General features: G+C 40.6%; 2 protein-coding genes across 2 annotated transcripts in view; one reads left to right on the forward strand and one right to left on the reverse strand.

The window, feature by feature from the left end:
* The first annotated feature begins 200 nt into the window (after nt 1-200).
* LOC101854176 (zinc finger CCCH domain-containing protein 14) lies at nt 201-13,194 on the forward strand. The gene is made up of 2 exons (XM_005101561.3): nt 201-1,273; nt 9,666-13,194. Exons 1-2 carry the CDS (start codon nt 354-356, stop codon nt 11,908-11,910), a joined length of 3,165 nt encoding a protein of 1,054 aa, XP_005101618.1. The 5' UTR covers nt 201-353; the 3' UTR covers nt 11,911-13,194.
* A 6,878-nt stretch (nt 13,195-20,072) lies between these two features.
* The window catches only part of LOC101856969 (epidermal growth factor receptor kinase substrate 8), a gene marked incomplete at its 5' end in the record, with an annotated part of 59,010 nt that continues 57,066 nt past the window's right edge, over nt 20,073-22,016 (reverse strand). Inside the window, 2 exon segments of the mRNA XM_013084376.1 lie at nt 20,073-20,793; nt 21,201-21,309. Coding sequence (XP_012939830.1) covers nt 20,705-20,793; nt 21,201-21,309 — 198 coding nt within the window.

The following is a 22,016-nucleotide window of genomic DNA, read 5'->3' on the forward strand; positions in this document are numbered from 1 at the left end:
ACTTTATATAGAATATATACAATACTATAAGATTAGCCTATGAAAAAGTTTGTAATAAACAATAAAATAAACGTAGTACTGAGTACTGGCAACGATCAAGTCTTTTCTGTTTCGTTTGGCATACGTTTTCCGTCGTAGCACTTTTGAAGATCTCAAATGAACGAATAGCAGCGCCATCTTCACCAAGGGAAACAATTTTACTAGGCTATAGCAAAACTACTTCCGCCCATTCAATGAAATGAAATGGTGCCTCGACGTTCCTATGATTCTAATTCTACAGTGTAGTGGAAATAAATAACTTTTGTGTGCTCATTGGGTTAGTGCACGCTTTGCGTGCATGAGATAGTTGCATAATGGAAGTTGGTGTAGAGATAAGCCAGAAGATTAGATCTGCCATAAAGGCGAAATTGATGGAATTGGGCTGCTATGTTGATGATGAACTCCCAGACTACATTATGGTTATGGTCGCGAACAAGAAAACTCGAGCCCAAATGTCCGGCGACCTGTCTCTCTTCCTCGGAACGAACACAGACACTTTCACAGAGTGGCTTCACGGGTTGCTTGTTAAGTTGCAAGCAATAAATACAGAGTCAAGCAATCAGCAGAGTACAGATAAGAATGAGAAGTCAAAAAGCTCAAAGAAGAAGGAAAAATCCAAAAAGAGCGACTCCAGTAGGAAAGACAAGGATAAAAAGAGCAAGAAAAGTGACTCTAAAAATATAGATTTAGATCCTTCTTCAAAGAACTCTGTTCTAAATACTGAAAAAGAAAGGAGTGTAAAGTCAGTGACGGATGACGGAGAAAATGCCCATTCGGACACAGTTCACGTTTCAAATTCAGGCAGTAAAGAACCAGCTCCGTCCGAATCAAGTAAAGTTTCTGAAGATGTCGAAGATGTGAGACAGCTTCTAGTGACAGAAACAACGTCTGATGCGCTAGCTGAGGAACTCGAGACTACTGAAACTGAAGTTGTTGCTAAGGAGTCAAGAGAAGTCAAAGTAACAAACTCTACTAAAGTGAAATCAAATGTTGCTGCTTTGAGTTTAAAATCGGGTCGCCGCTTAAGCCGGAGCAAGAGTCATAGCCCAGAGAGACCAGCAGTCTCAGCAAGGAAACGCAAGACTCCAATTTCTGTTGTCAGCAGTGTTAGCAGACCTGGCAATGATGATGAAGAGGAATATGACCCTCACAACCCGTCAGTTGGCAGTGTTGCTAGTGTTGTCAAAGTTACGAATCGCAAGTCAAGTGTCCCACCCGCTCTGCAAGCCAATAGGTATGTACACTTTTGTTCTTATTACTATAGAGTGTAGAGTCTATTGTACTAATTATAGAATACGTACAGTGGAAATGTGATATAGATCTAGCAAGGATGGTGAGTCCAGAGAAAAGGTCCTGTTATAATGTCAGTCGGATCCCTTGTTAAAAAATTTTAATCTGAAATGCAAGAGAAGCTTACAAGCATTTGTGGATTAATCTAGAATCTAGTTAGTTGTATTTTTATTCATGGGTAGTTTCCCTCGCCACATGTACCCTGCGCATTACGCGTGCGTGTATCTACTAGGCTTAGGGCTAGATCGAAGTCTGCAGCACACCGCAGCCTCTCTCACTTCACCCACTCCATGTGCTTGCAGTAGCATGGCTTGCGTGGGCTTGCTCCATCACTGCGTTTCTCTCTCTCTCTCTCTCTGTTACTTTTTATCCATTGTTAACTAGTCTTTGTCCCTGCTATAACCGATTGGGCTCCGATGAGGCCCTGTTATTGCCGATATGGAGTGTCTACGTACACGGTAACCGGGCCTCTAGCCTCAGTGTCTACGTACACGGCAACTGGCCACGGAGTCTCAGTGTCATGTACACGGTAACCGGGCATGTGGCTTCAATGTCTAGGTACACTGTAACTAGCAACCGGGCGCGTAGTCTCCGTGTCACGTTCATGGTAACCGGGCAGTTCAGAACTCCAAGTTCAGTTTTTGTCATCCAGTGTTGCCTACATCCCCACCCCTCCCCTAACTGTACCTTTAAAATAAATCAATATTCCCCCCCATTCCGGAGCCCTATACTTGGCTGCTCAAGACTTCGAATTAACTTTGGTGACCCCAACCGGTACTCATGTGATGCGCACGCACAGGTTCACTGACCGGTCACGATGGCAAGCCCAACAAGACGTATAGACTTTCTTTTTTTTTTTCAGCAAGTGACAGTACTGGACAAATATTGATTTATTTTCATTCCGGTTACCGTGTACGTAGCTAGTGAGACTAGGTGTCCGGTTACCGTAACCGTGTACGTAGATATATATTGAGACTAGGTGCCCGGTTACCGTGTACGTAGACACTCCGTTGCCGATAACTTCTAATGAAATGGAGACAAAGAGTAAAATAAACGGGGATTTTAAAAATTCCTGTTATTGTCGGATTTTTGTTATTACCGGACCTGTTATGTATATAATTTCGACTATATTCTTTTACTTTCCCTCCTGTCTCACGCCTAGCTACCAGTCAAGACCATTTTCTACTAAGGCCGGATCTATTTGGATTTCCAAACAGCTTTCTGTGGCTATTCGGACTCAAACTCCAATTCACCTGTGCAATCACTTGGAAGTGTACCTCATGTGAAGCAGACAAGCAATTCAACCTTGGCCTTCCTCGATTTCTACGAGTTGGCTAAGGAACTTACAAAAAATGGATGCCGGTCGTTGTGACCCAGGGCGAACTGTGGTCTTTTCTTTACAAAGGATGATATAAATAATAGTAGGGCCGGGCAGTGGGCAATGGTATGGGAGGGAATATACAGATCTATATGCAAAAAAAAAAGGGATGAAGGTGATGGGGCAGGCCCGGGGAAGTAAGATGGAGAGAGGAAAAGTATGAAAGAGAGAGAAGGGGGGGGGGGGGCTGTCTTATGAGGACTAATTTTGAATTTTATGTTTTGATCCCTTTGTAGTCGCGAAACTCTGTGTAATTTAGCCTGCCAGTAGTTTAAAGTCCAAATAGCAACGGGAGATTATTCGGACTCGAGTGTAGTCCTCGGCAAAGACAAAAAAGTACGGTACAGCCAGTGATTGCGCACGCACACTGGAATTTGAGTCCGAATAGCCTCCAACGGCTGTAAAACCAGAATTAGAACTAGAATTACCTACTGGGACTGTGTAATTGTGTCAAAAGTCAAAAGACAGCACTCTCATTGCCCAATGGCAGTGTCTAAGTCTAAGTACATGATAATTGACAACTCAGGGTCTTTCCACCACCACTAGTCTACTGCATCGTCATTACTTCCACCACCATTTGTCTTTCCACGTGTTTAATTTCATTTTGTTGTGTGTAGTTTTTCTGTAATTAATTTTTTTTAAATCACTTCGCACAAGCCGTGGCCTCTTCCCAACACCTCTTGCCCTCAGCAAGCCGAGAGTGCGAGATCGCTATGGGCAATCTCATTGGTTGACATAATTAACTTTGCCCCTGACATGGTCAACTCAACTTGGTTGTTCTGTTCATACTGATGATGCAGGGAAGGCCAGTTTAGATAGATCTAGTTATTGTATGTTGAAGCTCACGTCTCAATTGTTTTCATTATAATCGAAAAAAAAATCATAAATCTTGGAAATATTTAGGAACACAAGGGTCAGAAGTCAGAATGGACGTCATGCTGGGCTCAATTCAGAGTCTGATTATAATTTTTGTCTAATTGGACTCAAGTCCAAATATAGTCACTTCGGTCAGCAATAGCCTACACCTGTTCTATTATGCCGTAGTGATTATATTGGGAGTTGATAATCATTTGGCACTGTTAGGAATCGACTTTCATTAATAATCACTTGACGCTATTAGGAGTCAGAGATATCCAACCTACTCATGATAAAATTACGACGATGGAGATCAGTTTGTGAATTTTTTCGTCTTTTTAGGGATCTTGCCTCACTCAAACTTTCTTCTTTTTTTTTACTTTGACTTTATAGCATCGGTAGTCATGTGGTTAGGCTACCTTACTTTTAATAGAATCGTGTGAGGTTTGGGGGGTTGAGGCTCTGGCCTGACGTTCTGTCATCGGGAAAGGCACTTTACATTCGTCATTTGAATTTTCCTCACATATATCACCCATGTGGGAATGGGTACCCGGCTATAGACAGTGAAAGATCTTGTAATTTTAGGTTTTACTTCTTGGGCCTTTATTATTAGTCTCATCTTATTAATATTCTTATATCCACTTTGTAGTATCATGTACTCTCTGAAATGCTTTGTATTTTTTCGACTGGGCATTGTTTTCATGCACTCTGTCAACTATTTCAGATTCTCAATGAAAATGCAACCAAGCTCCTTGACTAGAAATTGTTCCACTGTCTTTATCAGTGCTTTTTTATTTCAGGAGTGAAATTGTATATCAAAATGTAACTTTTGTTGTTTCCTTGCACAAGAAGCACAGTGAAGATCATTTAAACTGAAGCCTTCTTGACAGTCAGATTTTCTTTGGTTTTGTCAGATTTACGGTTTAAAGAGATTGTGCCCTCATGAGTAGTTTTTTTTTCCTTTTTTGAAATGGGTTGGAAAAAAATATCTGCTTTCTGCCTTTGGACTTGACAGGGTGAAGTGTTGGGAGTTCATGCTTATCATGGTTTATGGCAAATTTCACTTTTGGAAACTTTTTTTTTCTCACCTACCTACTTCATTTAGTATTCTACAATTTAAAGTGCAGGGTGTATGCATGGTAGTGAACAGTACAGTCACACAGAAGACTCAAAAGTAAGTCAGATACCCTGTGTTTTGTGTTAGAGAAGGGAGAAGGATGTGTCCTCCTCAGAGATGCCTCTAGGCCAGTGACAACATGAAATGCATCAACATTTTGTGCTTGCACAATGTAATGATATGAGAGTTAGGTGAACTAGCTTCACAAAGACAATAGGCTCCAACTTAGGTCTTCTTAGATGAGGCCACAACTCACTGGAGGTCACACAGTAGCTGCAAAGGCTCTATCCTTGTGTTACGCTACTCTCACTATAAATATCTCAGCATGGCATTTGTAATAGATGCAATGTTTGGTGGACGTTTATAAGCTAAAAGTACTGCTCTGGCAATATGCACCTCTGGCTCACAATTGACTAATTGACACCCATGCATTCTCATGTCCCTGTCTTCTGTTTCGCTCTCTTCTTGAAGTCGCTATCTTTTTGAAGTGATTAAGACTTGATGATTTGTATACTTGGGGGGTTGCTATTAAGGAATTGGACTACTTAACTCTAGAAATCTTTTCAGTGTAGTGTAGAAAAAGGAGCTTATTGGCCCGTCAATAGTTTTGTTACAAAGAAAGATGGAAAAAATCGGGTATTGTTTTTTCTTTCAGATTACGGTTCTATTCAAGTTAACTTTCAATTTAAGCAATCTACACTGTGGTAACTGTATGAAAAATCCCTGTCCCCCCCCACCCACAGGTAGAGCTGAGGAATAAGGATTTAAATGTCACACCATACTTTCATGTACAGAGTCAATGTGCTCGATGTTTCAGGTGTTTCAGATCCAGATGAGAATGGATACATTCTGTGAAATTTTTGCAAACAAAGCATTGCTAATGGATGTGATGTTAAAAATATTTTCTTTGAGTCTGTCTATTAACAAGTTAATGTTCCTGTCATGTTAAGTTTGTCAGTTGGGTTTGAGAGGGATGAATTTATCATCGTGTGAGATGGGTCGATTCTATTTTGTCATGTTGGTTTCTAATAATTTCACACTGACTTAATCTCAAGTTAAAATTTTGGCTTTCTCATTTTTCGTTGGCCGGATAGCCCTTTCGATGAAATAAAGAGTCAATTTGGATGCAAACTTCAGTTGGAAGGTATGTAGGACTTCACTTTTCTTTTACTTTTTAATAGACAGACTAAAAGACCATTGTCGTAGTAATCTATCTTAAGGTTGAATGTAAAGTATACATATTTGTTTCGTTTTTATTGTTTTCTTTTTCTTTTTCCTATGACAACCCATGTAATTTTCATTTGCTTTTTTACATAGATTCTAATCTCTGAAGTAGATTTTCATTGAAATGAAACTGAAATGTCTTTTGTTCAGTTTTATTAGGAGAAAAATCAGTAACTGATGTAATTAGAGACTTGTCATGAAAAATACTATTTCTGTAATATTATAAGTTGTCAAGAGGAACATTTTACGGTGTCTTTTTATATAGTTTCGTTGTCTCACCGATTCCAATGCTTTTTCCAGGGAGGAGGCCGGGCACTCTTCAGGTGGTGTAGATGGAGATGAACCCCCAGCCAAGGTCGTCAGATTGTCAGGGGACGTCAGTTTGAGCGAAATGAGACAAATTCTCACCGATTGTTTACGGGATGCTCACCAGCAGAATGATGAAATTGCTCTTTTTACACAGTCTGTGGAAAAATCTCTAAGGACTTTGAGTCCTGACAAGTTCTCACTGGCTAAACTGCTTATTCAGCAGGCTTTATACAATGTTGGTTCCGGTGTTGTTAACAGGTTACAAGGGGATACTATACGGTGCAATCTAGAGACCCATGGTGGATCTGTTCCGTGCAGTCAAAATGTTACGTGCTCTATTCAGAGTCCTCAGCTTTCCAAAAATCATCTTGTTGAGACAACTACTTCAAGGGTGAATTCAGATGAAACTGCAAATAAGACAGTCAAGGCTGCCAATTCAGAGAAAGGTCTTGTGACTGTAGGTCAATCCTGTGTGTCACTGGGTTCACATGTGCTAAGTGAGAATAGATCTGAGAGCAAATCCTCATCCGCCAAGAGTCACGTTGCCACCACAGAGGAGGCAGAGATGGTGGAGACTCTTTCATCTAATTCCGGCACGTTTCACGACAGTCCTATCTCACAGAGCCCTAGTCCTCACAGGCGACTTTTCCTTCACAGTTCCAGTTCAAAACCAAAAGTCTCTACAAGAACAGACTCTTTAGAAGGCAGCAGTCGCAGGCAGGGAGACAGGGAACTGCCCTCCAGTCATGTGGATAAAGGTTCTAGTTCATCCAGTCACATTAAAAAATCTGAATCTGTCTTTTCTTCTACAAGTGGAAGGGTCCCAGTGAACAAGGCTGATAAAGGCCTAAGGAAGGCGAACCAAAGAGAGACAAAAGTCCATTCACCGGTTTCTTCTAGTCGGAGAGAGGTTGACTCCCCTCATTCGACTGAATCATGTCCGCCTAGCAGCACCTCAGGCTTAGATGTGCCTCGAAGGTGTATTGTGTCTACCTCAGGACATTCGCGGGATGTCGTCAGTGGTGGTGCCTCTGGTGGACAAAAACGTGAACAGGTTCTGCCACTCCCCATGATGTCCCCCCGAGCTTCCTCCCAGTCCAAAGAGCAGCCATTTCCTTCATTCCTGGTGGACTCGATTCACAGTCATCGACGGCCAGTGCAGGAGGCGTCGTCTGTGCTCAAGCAAGGTGCTGAGGGAGAGAAGGCGCAGAAAGGAACGCCCTCTTTAGAAGCAGAGGAGGCTGTGGAATCTTTCAAACCCATCAGTTCTGAAGCCTTGCGGGTGATGGCGAAGAATTTGAAAATCACTGTGATCAACAAACGGGCCATAAAACCCTCCAAGGCTTCAAGCTCAGAGAGCAGTTCTGAAGAATCCGATGATGGGAGTTCAGATGATGAAGAGGAAGAAGAGGAGTCAGAAGATGAGAAGAAAGGACCAGAAAAAAACAGTGCAGTCAAAGGGGAAGAAGAAGTACAAAATCCAGTAAATCATTCGAGCTTGTGATGGTAAGAGAGAGAACTTTATTTTCCCTGAACTGTAAATCTGGTGTTGTGAGTTTTTACTAAATTTATAAAATTATGGAGAAAGGATAGTTTTAATAAGGCTTTGTATGACTCTAGTTTTTTATTTTTTCCTCTCTTTCCTGGAGTTGATAAGATGGGATCTATGCACCCTTGAAGGGAGGGGGGTTTATTTTAACTTACTGTTTTTTAAATGTATTGTTGTCTGTCTTTTATTCTGGAGAACATTTTAAAAATTAATAATCAGATAATATCACAGGATAACTAAAAGTCCATGGTTACTCTGCTACTTTGAAAAGTCAAGTTCAGGTTGGATAATGTCAAACCTTTCAGGAGCATGGCTTAGTCTATTTATGATAAGATTTCTTTTGTTTTCAGGTGGGGAGCTACAGAAGACCTTAAATACTTGTTTTTGTAACTCTTACTCTTAAATGTCGTTTTAATACATGATTGTTGTGTATTTTTTTGTTTTTATATTACATCAATGGTGTCATGCTCTATCTGCACAACTGGTTTTTTAAAAATTGTTCATGGTTTCAATGATGAGGGAAGACACAGAAGTTAACCTTTAGTACTTTTGCACTTATCCTTGCTGACCTCATGTTTTCATTGAGGACCCGCAGTTTGACCGTAGTGTAAGTTTTGTAACATAACAAAGTAAAAAATAAAAAGTTGACCTAATTTTTTCAGTTTAAAGCACAACACCGTCTAGATGGAAGCTGTGGTATGCCTTGCTAAACTTGTGATTCTTTAGTATATTCAGGGATGTCACAGCTCCCAGGCTGGTGGCTGGAGGATGCCTCTTGTTGGTCCTCCTGTGCCTTGCCATCGCCATTTGTCCATCCATCTTGGTGACTTTTTTTCCGTAGCCCTAAATGACTATGCTTATGTTGATGTGCCTTTTCTTTATTCAAATGGCAGCTAAATAATTTTTTTATAATCAGTCTATCATTTAGCAGGAAACTAATGTTGTTGGTTTTTGTGTGCATTCTGAGACCTGCTCTTATTTAGACCCTAGCTATGTGCATGCACTGCTCCGTTTACTTCTTTTTATTGGTCCTAGTTTGTTATTGGTTGTATAAGTTATGATCTGTTTCCTGGTCAAATGAGGTCATTATCATGCCGACCTTTCCCAAAAACAGCATACAATAAAATGGTTTACTTCTCCGTTTCAGATTATACTTTTCAAACTTTCTCAGAAATGCTGGTGGCAATGTCTGTACAGTATGAAACCAATTGAGAAATGAAAGAAAACTTTTTTACCAGTGCCGGTATTTCATCTTTTGGAAATTATGCCCTTTTTGAACCTTTTTCTTGAGAGTGAGCTGTCTTCTAGTGTGTTTTCCTAAACTACAACTCAACAAGCCATACAGGGGATATATTTATTATGTCTCACCCTTTGATACACCCTGAGGAGATGCGTTACAATGACAAATCAGAAATTAGATATAATGATTACATAATTTGTAACAATTTAATGGTCATCAACATTTTGGCATCACTGCATGGTCATCATCATCATTAATAATTCCTATATCATCTATGCCATGGCTATTAACATGATCTGCGTTGAGAGCAGTAAGCAAAGCACTAGATCTTCACATAGCTTTTTATGTGTGTCTGATACATTTTTAGAGTTAGAGAAAATTCTGTATTACACATGATCTAATGTTTTTATAGCACAGGGGTTGTTTTTTTTTCAACTAGTTGACATCGTGTGGTGCCTGAATCCCTTCAATGCTACATATATTGACAATGAATATTCATATTCTATGTATGATGTCGTGGAATAGACCTGTTTTCCACATCGTAATGTACCTTGGAATGAATGCAAAATGCATTGTATCAAAGGGGTTAAAGAGGAGGACATGGGACAGTAATTACTAAAGTTTAAGCTATCCAAAAATCTTACTTTGTTCCTTTCTTCCACAGAGCCCTCCTGATGAAGGCTATGACAGAGGCAGAACGATCCATTGCGGTGAAGCGGAAGGTGGCGGTCACTAGACCCATGAGTCGGTCTGACTCACCAGCAGAGACCTACAGTCCCAAGCGCAGATGCTCCAACCAGGCAGATCGGGAGGAGACGCCCCCGCCATATATACCATCCAAGAAGGAAGTGCCTAGTCAGCTGCGCGGAGGCTCCACTCAAGAGTCTGTTCGCTCCAGCCTAGCTCGTAACGACGCTCGTCATTTATTAAACAAGGAAGAGCGGAGGGAGCTGATCTCACGTTCCAGGAGGCAAGAGCTTCTTCAGAGTATTGGAATCCAGCAGGAGGAAAAGAAGACAGTACATAGTTCTTCCAGGCCCCTGGAACGAAAGAATGAAAAAGATGTTGTTGCAGGAAAAGTAGTTCACCAGCGGGAGGTGAGAGATGAACGAAAATCTGGAGGGATTAAGAACTTCCAGATCACGACCCGTTTAGTGTCTGCCCCAGGTTCAAATGTGGTGCGCTCACGTCATAGTCAGACTCCCCCGTCGAGAGACAAGCCAGCTGTTTCACGGACCACTGTTGCACCACCAGCTAGGAGTTCTGTCACCTCGCGTCTCGGTAAAGTTGTGTCTGAACGTAGATCGTCTAGTGCTGGAAGTGACTCTGTTGATTTGAGGACAAAGCAGTTGTCTTCTAGGACGGGTAAGGTTTCTGCCGAAGTGAAAGATGGCAGAAATGGTGGTTCTAGGACTGGGTTGTCCCTACTAGGGAAGGAAGTGGTGAGGAAGCAGTGCGAGGCAGCTGTCATGTCTGTCAAGGCTGCTCAGACTGCAAAGGTCAGGGCCAGAAGCCCAGACAGCCGTGTCGTGTGTTGTGATCCTGAAATTATTGCTTTGAAAGAGGAGGTGACGGAAGAAATTGGAGATTTGGAGGGGAGTGTTGAACTGATGGAGGGAAAATTTGAAGAGTCAAGTGACAAAGCAAAAGACGCTAGCAGCAGTGTTGATGACGATGCTGAGGATCTGGCCGAAATGATTAGCAATGACTTTGAGCCTGAGATTCTGGAGGATAGCCAGAATGATGAGTTCACACTGGATCTGGACGATGATGACATCATCAAAGTTGTCGGGGGTATCGACGAGGAAGGAGGAGAGGACCTGAAAGGTGCTCTGAAACAAGAGGAATTCAAAAAGGGTACTAGATTTATTGTCACCCTTGATGGAATTGACGAACGTGAGTTTGATGAGCAACAAGACTCGTTTGACAAGTTTAAGCTCCCTATTCTGGGGTCTAGCGGCCCGAGAATGTCGGCTGAGGTTGTAGGACAGAGGGAGAATGTTGTGTTGGATGCTCTCGCCTCTCAGGTTGGGCCGGGCATGCATCCAGTCTTGCTACAAGCTCGTCTGCCTCCACAGACCCTTCATCCCCAGCACGCCCTGCAAGATTTTCCTCAATCCACCACTGCCAAGATTACACCGCCTAAGATACAGCCGTTTTCCATCAGCCTCAAAGATTCAGATGACGAGCATGAGAACAAAATGGAAGCAAAATCTTACTCTGACTTGTCAGAATCAGTGTCTGAAGGTGTGTCAGCTGTGAAAAGAGCCAAGCTCTCCGAGCGTTGTCGGTTCTGGCCAGCCTGTGCGGCTGGAGGTGCTTGTGAGTACTGGCACCCCACCACGCATTGCAAGACCTTCCCCAACTGCAAGTTTGGAGACAAGTGCTTGTTCATTCACCCCAACTGTCGGTTTGACTCCAAGTGCACCCGTCCAGACTGCCCGTTCACCCACACGAGCAAACGCTCAGGTCTAACCAGCGCAGGTGGGGCTCCCCCTCACGTCATTGCCATCCCCCAGTCACATGTCCTCTTCTCCCCTACCCTTTCCTCCAAAGCGTACGCTGCTGGCTTTGGAGCTGTGCCTACTCGCCTTCCATCGTCCTCCCTGGGCGGCGGCCATCAGACGGTATGTCGCTTCTACCCGAACTGCCACAATGTGAACTGCTCATTCCTGCATCCCAAGCCCTGCCGCTTTGGCCTGTCGTGCCGAACTCCCACCTGCCCATTCTACCACCCATCAGTGCCCACGAAAGACAAACTCAAATGGCAGGCCAGTCAGACGTCCACTCTTCCGAAAGCCCAGGACTCGGCAATTCTTCTCCACAGTGGCTCTAAGGTTGTTGATGTGAGTCCGGCTCCTGTTAAACTTTCTGAAGGCCATGTTAGTGTGTCTTCTACCAGTCAGTAGTGAATATATGTAATGTATGAACCATATAAATCACTCTTATGAGTGTGATCATATTGCAGTTCAATCTGATAAATGGTTGGATGTTGCTTGAAAGTTGAGAAGTAACTTTTCAGGTTCCTGCTTTTTTAACAGTTCGTAAATTTTTTTACTAATTGGTTTGGTCATAGTCATATTTTAATATGCTCTTAGAAGAAGTGGTTTATAAAAAAAATTTCATCAGAGTTAAAAGAAGTAGGCTATGTTCATAACTTTTGATCTTCTGTTGTCACTGTCAATAACTGGTGGAAACTTCTTTCTACATTGCAAGTTATTTTCTCTCCTTAGACTCTGAGTAGCTGGTCACACTGATTTCATTCAAATTTTTATGGGGGGGAAAAACATGCTTTACTTTACTTTAGTCTCTAGATTTTTCTTTGCACTGCCTTTTTGGTTGCTCGTGTTGAAATTGTTCCTCTAAAAATGTGAAGGACAATAGTGTTCTAGTAAATATGAACTACTATCTTTTTATTAATTTAATGAGGGATGAGTTATTTCTTTGACTTTCATTTCATAGTTTTCCATTGTGGTTTGGAAATGTGGCATTCAACAGGACATATTTTTATGTTCTTCTTCAAAGTATTATGTATCTTGTGTAAAAATACACAAGTTGATAAATTTTTGTTTCTTCTTCATGTGTAATGAAATGTCATCAGGTCACTTTTAATACACTGAGTTATAAATATAATATTATTATTATATTTTGCATTTGTATCACGGCTCAGTGGAATCGGGCGCTCATCAATTTTTGGGCACATGGGATTATTGGTATAATCTTAAACTTAAAGCTTGTTCATTTGTCTTGCTTTTGATGAAAAAGCTACCCAACTATCTTGAATAGAAAAATGATATTTGTGATTGAAGGAGATGGGGGGCACCTAGTGTCAGAGGTAAAAAAAAAAAAAGAAGAAGAAAATGGTCGAAAAAAGTTTGGCGATTTCTAAAGCTTGAGTTTCCTTGGAAACTGCAATTTTACCAAAAAAAATTTCGACATTTGATTGTTTTTCAGAAATATGTTGCTAAATGGACGTATAACATGTACATTTAGCGCGCCCCCCCCAAAAAAAAATCGATCGAAATTGCGCAACAGACGGGAAAATGTTAGTTTCTTCAATTTCAATATTTTGATGAGTGCCTGATTTCACCACATTGCCACCGATGTTATAATAAAGGTTTTTATTTTGTAGCCACTATTCATTCATGGTTATCCATTGGGTTTGTGGTTGTTTGGTTGTTGTTTTTTCAAGAGAATCTCTGCATTTGATTTTGTTTTAGTTGTGTTTTATTTTCAATAAAAGAGTAGGTGTTAGTCTAGTCTTTTATTTTTTCTAAAATGAAGTTTCTTTTTTTTTAGTTGAACAGTGTCTGTGGTGTTTCACTAAAGCCCTCTGCCATTCCACACATTTAGACATGAATTTAATTCCCAGTTGAGGAAGTTCTAATTCATCGAATTTCTTCGTCTGTCTGCTTGGATGCTGTATGCCACTCCCTCCAGGTTGGACCTGGCAGGCAGGGTTGAAGCAGTCCCTTATCATACTGTATGATACTTTGATATTTTCTATTTTTTAAGCTGCTGTGGGTTTTTATTGCATTTTCACTGGTCTCGACCATGCAATTTTATTAAAGCATTTGAGAGGTTTCATTTTAGTTTTGAACCTATTCTTTTTTCTTTCTTTTTTTTCCTTTTTTAAAAAATTGGTAACATTTCATTTGTTTGGCAAGAATAGGTAAGGGTATTTAGGTTCTTTACTGGTTTCCTTGAAACTGTTATAATATTGTTTGGAGTTGTTTTTGTTTTGTATTTTTTAGGGGGGGGGGGGGTTGCATGTGAAATTTAGTAAGTATCGATATTTGAGTGGGAAACATAAGGTCCAGCCTATACTATGTGTTGTGAGTTTGACTATGTGTATTATTCTCTCTCTCTCTCTCTCTCTCTCTCTCTCTCTCTCTCTCTCTCTCTCTCTCTCTCTCTCTCTCTCTCTCTCTCTCTCTTTCCCCTCCCCCCATCTCCCCCCCTCCTACATAGAAGTATTGCTTTGTTTTATTATCACACATTGCTAACTTAAGAGGTACTTTATGTCATTGATATGATATTACATCAGTTCCAATTGGAAAATTGCTAAAATTGCAGCAATGTTGATCTGGATGAGAAGATCGGGGTGATGGCAGAGTTTTTTTAATTTAAAAGTCAACTGAGGACAGGTGCCACCCATGTTTTGACTACAGAGATGTTTAATAACTCTATATGTGTAACCATGTTGTGTGTGTGCATAGGTTATCACATGGGTAATGTTTTAGGGTAAGTAAGTGTAGTTGGACCTAGTGCTCAATGTCCTGGATCACAGCAGAATTTCTTACAAAGGATTAGGACAGAGTTGGCTGTGATCATTGTGATGCATGAAGACTTGGGGGTAGAGAGGGGGTGTCTTTCTTTACTTTCCCCCATTTGAGCATTCCAGTGGAAGGGCAGGTGGTTGGAGTACATGTGCACCTTTTATTAGGAAGTTTGCCATTTGTTACCTGGCTGTGTTATGTGATCGGTCTTTGGAATCTTTTTAAAGAGGCTTTTTAGGAATAGTACTTCTTTTAAATTTATGTGTGGTGTTGAGGTTATTTCCTGCGAGTTTTGTCGCTTGAAAGAAATGTTAGTTAAAGTAACATGTAAAAAGGTGAAAGTCACATCTTTTTTTTTTCAGTCTCTGTCATCAGATTGTTTAGTACATTGGTTTTAGATCGCAGAAAAGTGGCAAGGTCTATATTTTTTAAAAGCCGAAGAAGAGGATGGTATTTTTGTGTATAGATTGTTTGTGATGCTTAAAGATATGTTAAATGAAAGTTATTTTCCTTTTCCCCCTTCTTTCTCCATTGAACAATTTGACTGCTTAGTAGGCTACTGTGGGTGTCGCATTCAACGAGGTTGCCGGGACAGGCTTGTTGAACGTGACTAAGGCGAAAGTAAAGATAGGAGACAAGTTATATTTATATATGATGTACCAATAGGCCTACCAGTAATTAAAACAGTTGTTCCCCCTGATGACGAAAATTTCAAACAGTATCACTATCAGTATGCGTGTGTTTGATCTATGTTCTGACCGTCATTTCTGCATTTTTTAATTATTTTTTTTCCGGAACACTTCTCGTGTAGAAACATACCCTCTCACATCTGGGACAAGATATCTACATAAAGTAAAGGCGGGAGCTTGGATTTTCTGGTCAGTAGAAGAAAGAAAATTGAAAAAAATGAAGGTCTGGGTCTAGACCTACCCTTCCAGAGTTCATCTAGTTTCACACAGCTGGCATCGCGTTCCCACCCACCCCCTCCCATCCCTACCGTAGACTAACCCTCGCCCATCCTCTTGGCTTTGGGGCCCATATTAGGAGGCATTCTTGTTCTAGCAATACAATGTGTTAGGAATCGATGATGGGCCTTAGGCTTCGCGTGAGATGGAGAGAAAGGAGAAAATTCTTCGCTTTTGGGGCCGCTGAATGCTTTTATTTAGTTATTGTGACCTCATTGAAAGCAACTTCGGTCTGTTTGCTACCTCGTTGGAGCTGACGTACATTTACAAAAATATAGAGGACAAAATCGGGGATTAAGGATTGCCTCGTTTGAGCCGACTTCTCGCTGAATGTGACCTCGTTAAATGCAACACCCACTGTATAAGATTTTGCCATACATGTATATGACAAACTGAAAAGTGGCATATAATGGAGTTTTACACTGAACAATCGAATTGTTTTCTGAATAGATGGAAGATGCCAGAAAAAATTCAAAGCCTCACCATTAAAACTGAAATGTTTTGGGGCTTGGGGTTTTTTTTTTGCTTTTTGTCTTTTTATTGCATCAGGAGGTTTTTTGGGGCCAAATTTGTTGACTCTGATTATGAGGCTGTAGAAGAAACTGGAAGGTAGCAAGTTCAAACCTTTAGTGTGATGAGTCTGTGGTCAAAAGACTTTCTCAGTTTTTCTGCATGAGATTATTACGGTACTGAGAATGTTTTGCTATGTCAGGCGTTTCTGTGGCAAAATCATAAATACCACATGTGTGTGTTTTCACAGTTGCAAGAAAATTGAATTTGCATTAGAGAGTGTAGAAATCATTGAATCAAATTTTCTCATCAGCACAGTTGTGATGTCAATTTCAAGGAGAACAATTGAATCTGAGGTGTGCTGTTGACTTACTATAGGGCGGATCACCTTAACTCACATCTGAGTTTATTGAAGAAATGTCTTTGGTTCATATTTTGTCAAGAGCTACGGTTGTCAGTTGTTATTTGTTTTCCTTGTAATGATTGATGATGATTAAATTATAATGAATATGTTGCAGTTGTTTCCCTTGTGATGGAAAGTTTTTGCATTAAAATGAGTTTGTAATTCAATTTTTGTTTTTCTCAATCCATTTGTACTCGTATTATATATAGTATGATTATTGTAATATTGAGCATGAATGACTGGAGGGGGCCTCTGGTGAAGCCTATTTCTGACCTTTCCTCTCTTATGGACAAAAGGCTTCAGCTACAACTGGATGGCCAGGACCAGCGTGATATCCCTGTTACAGCCGAATCCTTTTATAGATTGGGATCACTCTTACATTCGCTATAACTAATGTCTTTTCCTGTGATATTTTTTGCTCCTTATTAAATCTTTATCTCTTTTTCTGGATCTTTGTCTCACAGAAGTTGTCTAGACATTATTTGTAATATCATGTCCTACAGCAGGTTCTGGTTGCTTTCTAACTTTTCACAATCAAATACTGAAATAGTAAGTAGGGACCCTAGTAAGTAACCATGTTGGGAAAAGAATTAGAAACACATAGATCTGCTGTAGATCCAGCACCCAGTGCCTACGTTTCTTTCCATTCGATCATTTATTCCTGTTGTAAGTCCAACCTTTCGTCCCTGTCGGGGGAGCTAGAAACAGGACAAAGTAGGGAATGACTGGATCTGGGTGAAGTACGGTGTGACGTAATGTCGTTTCGCTAGCCATGAAGGCCGACCCGGGTCACCCCGAAACATTGCTGACTAAAGGGGCTGTAGTGAAACCGTGACTGGCCTAGCAAGCCGACGGCGGATAAGTCATGCTACGTAAAGAACAAAGGAGAATACACGGATTGATTCCAAACACGGACCTACAACACCAAGCACTCAGGCTTTAAAGGAAGAGGAAGGCCACGCAGAAGGTGGATCGAGGGTGTCAAGGAAACCCTGAAAAAACATAATGTCGCAACTGAAAGAGCTGCGGAGCTGGCCTACCCTAGAAAACTGCATCTCCCCTCGACACTTAACGGCAACAGAGGATGGAATAAAAGTAAAGTAAGCAAACTAGTCTGGCCTCCCCTGAGGGAGACAATCACGATGTGCCAGAACTAGGTCAAGCAGTCTCTGGAAAATAATAGCGTTTTCAGTTAAAAAGTGCATTCTGCTTGCCCCTACCTTCCGTGCACGCATGGTATGACATATCACAAATTGTGTACACAATCAATTATTATTATTATATCATCATCATTAAATTACAGATTATAATTATCGAACTCGTGTCTTCTGGGTGCAACAGACAAACCAATACACGTGAGATACCAGCCTAGAATGAGAGGAAGTAAAGTGGGAAGAAGTGGATAAAAGGAGAACAGGGTGTTGATGGGAATATCTGGCCCCGCGGAAAATTGCATTTTTGAAATAGAAAAATTGCAAAAAATTGCAACCTTCCCATCCCAGGCGCATTTAATACAGGCTTAACATTTAGTTTCAAAAACATGACAATTTTGAGTACCGGTATCTTAAAAGCAGCACAGCTTTTTTTAATAAAAAATCATGACAAACAATACAAATTCATCAAATGTTATTAACAACATTTACTAGTAACAACACACGAGTAGGTTAACAATAAAGTTATCGACCAAATATAATATGATAACGCGTGACACAAAATAACGGAACCCTCGGTTTTCGTAATAACTTTTAAATGAAGGCATAACATTGGACCAAATTTAGTACATACCGGGTACTTGGTTCATGCAAAAATCTAGAAGTGTATGAGGTTTAGTCTATAAAAAACAAAAAAAGAGGAGAGATTTTCGAAACGTCTAAATGCAAAATAAGCTTATGCTCCAATCAAATCAGATCCTGTTCTATTTTTCTCTTGAAACCTGTGATACACCGGTAATCTGTATTTAGATCTATTTCAGATACTTTCTGTTTTAAAACCGGCATGGTATTGTTTTAACAATAAATCAAATCGTGAAATACAGCAAATTTCTTTCCCCATTTATAAACAATAGTAATACATGTACTAATGTAGATCTAGATCATTTCTATAGCACCCACTCCCGTGTGAACGCAGCTTAATTAAGGCGTTTTACCTAACGGGGTGTTTACATACACGGTACGCGGACACCTAGCCTCAGTGTCTACGTACACGGTAACCGGCAACCGGGCACGTAGTCTCAGTGTCACGTACACGGTAACCGGGCAGTTAAGAATTCCAAGTTCAGTTTTTGTCATCCGGTGTTGCCTTCAACTCCAGCCCTCCCCCGACTGACTGTACATTTTTTTAAAATCAATAATTCTCCCATTCCTGAGCCCTATACTTCGTAGCGCACAGACTTTGAATGAACTTTGGTGACCCCAACTGGTACTCACAATGTGATGCGAAAGCACAGGTTCACTGGCCGGTAACTTTTTTAAAAATTTCAACAAGTGACAGCACAGGACAAATATTGGTTTATTTTCATTCCGGTGGGTTACCGTGTACGTTGATACTGAGACTAGGTGCCCGGCTACGGTGTATGTAGACACATGCATCATGTACGAACTACGAACAATATTCACGCGCGCGCACTCACGCGCGCACTCACACGCACACACACTCACGTACACCTCACACACGCACACACCTACTTTCTTATATTTATCAACACATTAGGAGAAGAAGGTTAAGTTGATTTTTAAAAGGCAGATAAGTTGTGAATAGGAGGAAGATTGGGGTAATGTGGGGAAAAAAGATTTTTCACTATTCTTTTGTGAACATAATAGATCTATATCTCTCCCTACTTAACATAATTTGTGTACCGGTAATTTAGAAAGTAAATGAGGTTGCATAGTCAAGTGGCTTGTAGAATGATGAAATTGAAGCAGGTATAATGTAACACTACAGTACTGCTGAGATTAGAAAGGGAGGGGAGTCTGAGGTTATTTAATCCCGAGTCAGAGTGTTGATGCTGTTAGTGTTATTGTTATATAAATTTATAAGAAGCTATAGGTGCAAGAATAGCAAAATATAGATATATAACAAATGGGTAACAGGGAAAAATCAGGGAAACGTAGCTTTTCTGAGAGCATCCGAGCAAAGGAAAGAATGAAAAATCATGATCGCCGATGTCTGTCGCAGATCTGGCACTGGATGATGATGATATTTGTATCACGATTCTTGTCTAGTGACCTTTTACATATGTATTAAAATTCAGTGACACTGACAGTCACTTGTCTGTGCACTTCTTAACGAAAAACGGATTTTTATTGTTCATCATAGCAATGTTAAAGGAAAAACTCAAGACATTTCTGCTTTGATAATGTTTTTATTAGAATCGTTATAATATATGTGAACGAAAAGTTGATAGTTTATTGTACACAGAGATAAGCTAAAAGTCAGTCAGCTTTGTGTGTATTCATTACTAGGAAAATGATTTCAGTGGGGAGTGGTTAAGAGAATAAGAGGTGCTTACAAACAGGAAAAGGGACAAGTTTCGTTTGAATCATATTAACACACGAATTTAGGAGTTTGCATTAGATCTAAACATGATACATGTCAAGTAGATGTGATATAATTGTTACAGTTATACATGTAGCGTAATCATAGCGCTAAATACGCATTAACAAAAATCCTAAGCTACAACGACAAGGTGTTTCACTTCTCTCTTGAGTTTGAGGGGGGAAAGTTCTGAAACAATAATTGACCGTAGATCGTCCAGGGTTAGAAAGTATAATTGGCCTATGTGTTGTTGTTTTTTCTGAGGGGCAGGTGGTTGGGTTTGTTGTTGTTGTTTTGGTTGGGGGGTTGTTTTTTTTTGTGTTTTTTTTTTTTTTGGGGGGGGGGGGGGTGTTCGGCTTTGTTGTTGTTTTTTAAAAAGGAGTGAACCATCTTGTTGTGTACGATTTTTTACTTTGACTTTCAGCATACCCGACTTCAACAATGTAGTCCTTTGCCAGGCCAGCCAGCTTTATTCTCTCAATAGTGACAATCTGGTACATGTGGTACTATGGATAATCATGATAAATCCAAGTCAGCACTATAACTTATATAAGTACATGTCGTATAGATTCTAGATCTGAGTACAATGTATAAGTATAAGGACGTAGCAGACACATTCGTCCGATCAACAGCAGAACCAAAGCAATGTTGTAGCAAATTTTAACTACCATACGCAAATCAGAAACACAAGCACATCTCTAATAGTATTTTGTGTTGTTTTCCACCTGCTCATAATCACATCCGTGAAAACCAACGACAGTACAAGTATCGATATCGTGGACGGATGACAAATGTCATGGAGATGAGAGAATCGAGCTTTGTTTGGATTATTCTTGCATTTCTAAAATGTTCTTGATCTATTAAGTTAAGTTATCAGTTCATTTATTTGGTGCAACATGTCTTTATCTAGAACGTAGATGAAAAGCAGAAATGATCCGTCTTTAGACACGCAGGTTTTATAAATATAAGGAGAAAATCCAGAAAGCCATCCAGACCCTGACCCTGACCTTTGTCAGTAGAGGTCAAGGTCCATCTGACTCTGACGTAGTTGACTTCGCTGTCGCACCAGCTGATCCTTTAGGCTGGCACCTCCTCCGTAATCTGGACGAAATTAAAAAGAAAAACAACAACAGAACAAATAATCAATCATTGGACACAACTGATCAACAGAAATATCTTTACTAATAAATAACATGTTTTTAAAATCTTTTATCTAAAGCTGTATTGGCCATGACATACCCAGTACATGTAATAATAATAATAATAATAGATAGCATTTGTATAGCGCATATCCCCGCTCAACAGCAGGCTCTATGCGCTTTACACTATATTTATGTAGTTGTTATTGCTGTTGTTGTTGATGGTGGTGTTGTTGCTGCTGCTAATGTTGCTGCTGTTTTTTGTTGATGTTAATGTTGTTTGTTATTGTTGTTGTCCCTTTAAAACAAAAATAGAAATCATGGCCCCTGCTCCTCGCGTCAAAAAAAGAATAAATAAAAAGCACTGACCAGGTGGGAGCGCGTCTTGAGTGTCGCCAGTGAGCCAGCCCAGGCTGTTGACGTGTTCCTTGCGGCGCTGGAGAATGGCGTTGAGTTCTTTGGACGACTGGGTGGCGTACTGGGTGAGGGGTGAAGGGGGGCAGCGAGAGATAGAGGGTTGGTGGGGGGTGGAGAAGGGGATGTAGAGAGAGCGGGGAGGAGGTAGGGAGAGAGAAGGGGTATGGGGAAGAAGAATGAGAGAGGGGAAAGAGTTATAAAATAGTACCTGTAACGATAACTGTTATGATAGTGCTTAACTTAACATATTATCATCATCACAAAACGAACAAAATTATACCACCGGGACTGGTGTCTTTAGGCCATTCCCAAAGGGAAAAGGGGGGAGGGGGGGTATTAACTTGGTCTTAAGCACAGTAGAATTGTAAATGGGCTGATTCATCAAAGTCATGCTCATAATCATAAATATGCCCGAATTGCAGAACTGCAACGGGGAACTGCTGCTTTGTCTTTCCTAATCCTTGCTATCGTCATTTTCCTCTACTTCTTGTGTATGTTTGTCGGTATTTCCGGGGTGCCTTGATAGTCGAACCAGACTTTGTGCTGTTGAAGCTAGAGAGGTAAGCAGAATAAGTCTGATTCCCTATAACTGTAAGGACTTCTCTGTTGACACCCACCCCATGGCATTTATAGTGTGACCTTATGCAGTTGCGAGCACCGTAAAACCTCTACCAAAATACAACGACCAAAAATAAGAAGAACAACAAGACCAATAAAAAATATCTTTTCTTACTATAATAATACATTAACAAAAATAGCACATTATTA

This window comes from Aplysia californica, unplaced genomic scaffold (assembly GCF_000002075.1).
Source record: "Aplysia californica isolate F4 #8 unplaced genomic scaffold, AplCal3.0 scaffold00288, whole genome shotgun sequence".
Taxonomy (NCBI): domain Eukaryota; kingdom Metazoa; phylum Mollusca; class Gastropoda; order Aplysiida; family Aplysiidae; genus Aplysia; species Aplysia californica.